Here is a 3056-nt window from a genome sequence, read left to right as displayed (position 1 = left end):
AGACACACACGCGTATATATATATATATATATATATATATATATATATATATATATATATATATATATATATATATATATATATATATATATGAAGGGGAAATGAGGGTGCTCGTTATAATACATGAAGGAAAGAAGCCAACAGTCGGCGAGGCCAAGGAAAGCATTGGGGATTATGTTTTATGTCTTTTTTTAATTTTTACTTGGATAATCACAGAAATCAGTAATGTAATCTGCTTAAGGAAAAGATAATTAAACACAAAGTAGAAGAAAAAACACCGTGCCGATGGTGGGGACCGAACCCACGACCTCCGAATATCGCGTCCGGTGCTCTTCCAACTGAGCTACATCGGCCGCTGTGTCCATGTAATTGCATAAACCGGTTTGGGGTGCGACCTGACGCTAGTGCACACCTCCGGCAGGGCATTCCCTTACCAGAACAGTGATTGGCCGCCCTGGTGTAGTAATTGGCCGCAACCTACCATGATTAGTCCTACAAAACCCCGGCCCTCAATCACCAGCGGCTGCGGAGCAACTGACCACGGCGGCAGTCAGACCTGTGACGCAGCAGGTGTTCCTAAGAATTTCTGGCTCCGCTGGACAGGCCGCCATTGGAAACTGATCCCGGCAATGTTTAATGCTAGAATCCTAGCTAGTGAAGCTAGTTTATCAGTGCTGTTAGAGGAACTAGAGGCCATGAAATCGGATGTCATAGGGCTTAGAGCGACTAGGAGGCTGAATGAGGCATGTACTGTACTGGCGGACAACCATGTACCGTGTTATCGAGGTTTACCGTAAACGAAGAACTATTAGGAGTAGGTTTCCTTGTTATTAAGGCTATAGCTGGTAATATAGAGTAATTTTGTAGCATTAAAGGGGCAATATGACTGGGTAGTTCGAAGTATTGCCGTTTTATACTTCTATGAATAATATACAGGTCTGTAATTCTAGTCGCGAAGCTTTAGTGCATATTGCGCGGCGTATGTTACAAAACAATGCGATAGAAATCAGAATTGGGAAGCTCCTCCCATCGAGAGCGACCGCCTTTTGGGAAAGATCGTGGGACGTCACAGAGTATACACGGCGGAGCGTCGTCTGCAATGTACACTGCAATAGCAAAGGACATCTTTTTTTCTTTTTGGACGATTGAGTGAGTGGTTGTCGCTCATGCAGAAGTGTTTGATGAAGAAGCTACCGCACGAAGAGTAAGGCATGTTTTCTTCAGCATAAGGCACGGTCACAGTCAGTGGGCTGCACGGTTATAGGTTTCTTAGATTATCGACGCACTGAACTGTCGCATATTACAAAGGCGACGATTCCAGCAGGGTCAACGGTCGCCTGTCGTCGTAGTGTGAAGTTTTGCGGCCCCGGGACGGCGATGAAACTGATCAGCGGATGGCCGATTTGTTTTGGTCGGATCTGAGGCCGAGCGAGAACTTGACACCCGGTGAGTGAACGGCCTGAACAGCTGCGCTTGTCTGTAGCTTAAAAGTGTTAGAAAAAGCAAAACAAGAAGCTACACTTTATATGTTCCCCCTTATCGTCAGCAATGACCTCGGCCAGAAATATTAGTCGGCGCCGAACTGCCGACCCATTCAGCGACGAGTAGGCCTAGCTCGAATATGCGGGGCTTGGGTCGAGCAACGAGTACCACAGAAGGTCCCATGCTGTTGGACACAGATCGATACAGCGGCGCCCCACGACTTTTCCGAGTGACTGCATTGGTATTTCGATACATCAAGAAGTTGCGACGTCTGAGCAGTGACAAGGGTCCACTGACGGTGGTTGAACTGAATGAAGTCGAAAAATATTGGATACGGCAAACTCAGCGAGAGGACTTGAAAAGAGAAATTGAGTGCGTGAAAAAGGAAGAACGCTTTCCCGCAGACTCGCCACAGAGAGACATTCCAGTGTTTATTGACAACGGTGGTGTCATCCGCATAAGCGGCAGACTTCAACGGAGCGGCAAGCCGTACAACGAGCGTCATCCAGTTGTGCTCTCAAGCCGACATCGACTGGCAGAACTGCTCGTGCGTCAAACACATCAGCAAGTGCTTCACGGTGGTGCAAGAGATACTCTGGTACAGTTGAGAGAGAGAGGTATCATGTTGTGCGAGCCCGTCAGCTAGAGAAAAGAATCATCAAAGGGTGCGTAAATTGTCAGCACTACAATGCCCGTCCAGCCACTGAAGTGACAGCACCGCTTCCAACTGATAAAGTGACCGAGGCTCTACCATTTGAGGTAACAGGAGCCGAGTTCGCGGAACCACTTCTGGTGAAAGGATAAAACTCGCTTTACAAGTCCTACATTCCACTGTTCACTTGTGCTGTGTCCGCAAAGTCGTTTCTGATGACCATCGGACGTTTCATCTCAATATGAGATGTACCTCGGGTCATTTACAGTGACAATGTGCTTTCCTTTAAGAAGGTCAACAGAGATCAACTTTACCTATTGAGTTCTATCCGAAAAGCAGAGGTTCTTGATTACGTCGCAAAAGTAAGAATCGAATGGAAGTTCATTGTGGAGCGCACCCCATGGTGGGGTGGCTTTTATGAGTGCCTCGTCGGATCGGCCAAACTTGCGCTGAAGAAGGTGATCGGATCCAAGTTTCTGACCTTCGACGAGCTAACCACTATACTGGCAGAAATTGAAGCCGTCTTAAATTCTCAACCTTTAACTCACGTCTACGACGAAGCCGGAGAACCGGAACCCCTTTGCCCTGTATTCTTCTAGACGGGAAGACGACTCACATCGCTGCCTAGCGTGGGGAAACTCGAAATAGATAAGGTCTACGTACCAGTTCACAGACTATGGGTATGATGCCAGCAGACTACAGAGGCCTTCTGGCGCAGATAGACAAGAGAGTACCTCGTGGAACTGCGAAATGTGCAAAAGAAGAATGAACGACAAGGAAAAACCCTCAAGGAAGGGGACTTCATACTCCTTTGTGATGGCCTGCAGCCACAGCAACAATGGAAGACCGCAAGAATTGAGAAACTGTTTCCAGGAAGAGACGGAAAGGTGAGATCATGCCTGCGGAAGCTACCTGGAGGATC

The 3056-nt window shown here is 47.4% G+C and overlaps 1 protein-coding gene across 1 annotated transcript; it reads left to right on the top strand.

Annotated features, from left to right (window-relative positions):
* Window positions 1-1621: 1621 nt before the first annotated feature.
* LOC146172115 (uncharacterized) lies at window positions 1622-2733 on the top strand. The gene is made up of 2 exons (XM_084585969.1): window positions 1622-2029; window positions 2428-2733. Exons 1-2 carry the CDS (start codon window positions 1622-1624, stop codon window positions 2731-2733), a joined length of 714 nt encoding a protein of 237 aa, XP_084442095.1.
* Window positions 2734-3056: the final 323 nt, after the last annotated feature.

This window comes from Amblyomma maculatum, unplaced genomic scaffold (genome assembly GCF_055883805.1).
Source record: "Amblyomma maculatum isolate TAMU_Amacu unplaced genomic scaffold, ASM5588380v1 scaffold_13, whole genome shotgun sequence".
Taxonomy (NCBI): domain Eukaryota; kingdom Metazoa; phylum Arthropoda; class Arachnida; order Ixodida; family Ixodidae; genus Amblyomma; species Amblyomma maculatum.
Note: the sequence above shows the minus strand (reverse complement) of the source record. Positions and strands in the feature narration are given on the sequence as shown.

What these genes read in the sequence shown, in the direction of transcription:
- LOC146172115 (XM_084585969.1), top strand. Translation starts at nt 1,622, where the DNA reads ATGCGGGGCTTGGGTCGAGCAACGAGTACCACAGAAGGTCCCATGCTG. An exon ending in ATCGACTGGCAGAACTGCTC is followed by an intron (nt 2,030 to 2,427) that starts GTGCGTCAAACA and finishes TCCTTTAAGAAG; the next exon opens with GTCAACAGAGATCAACTTTA.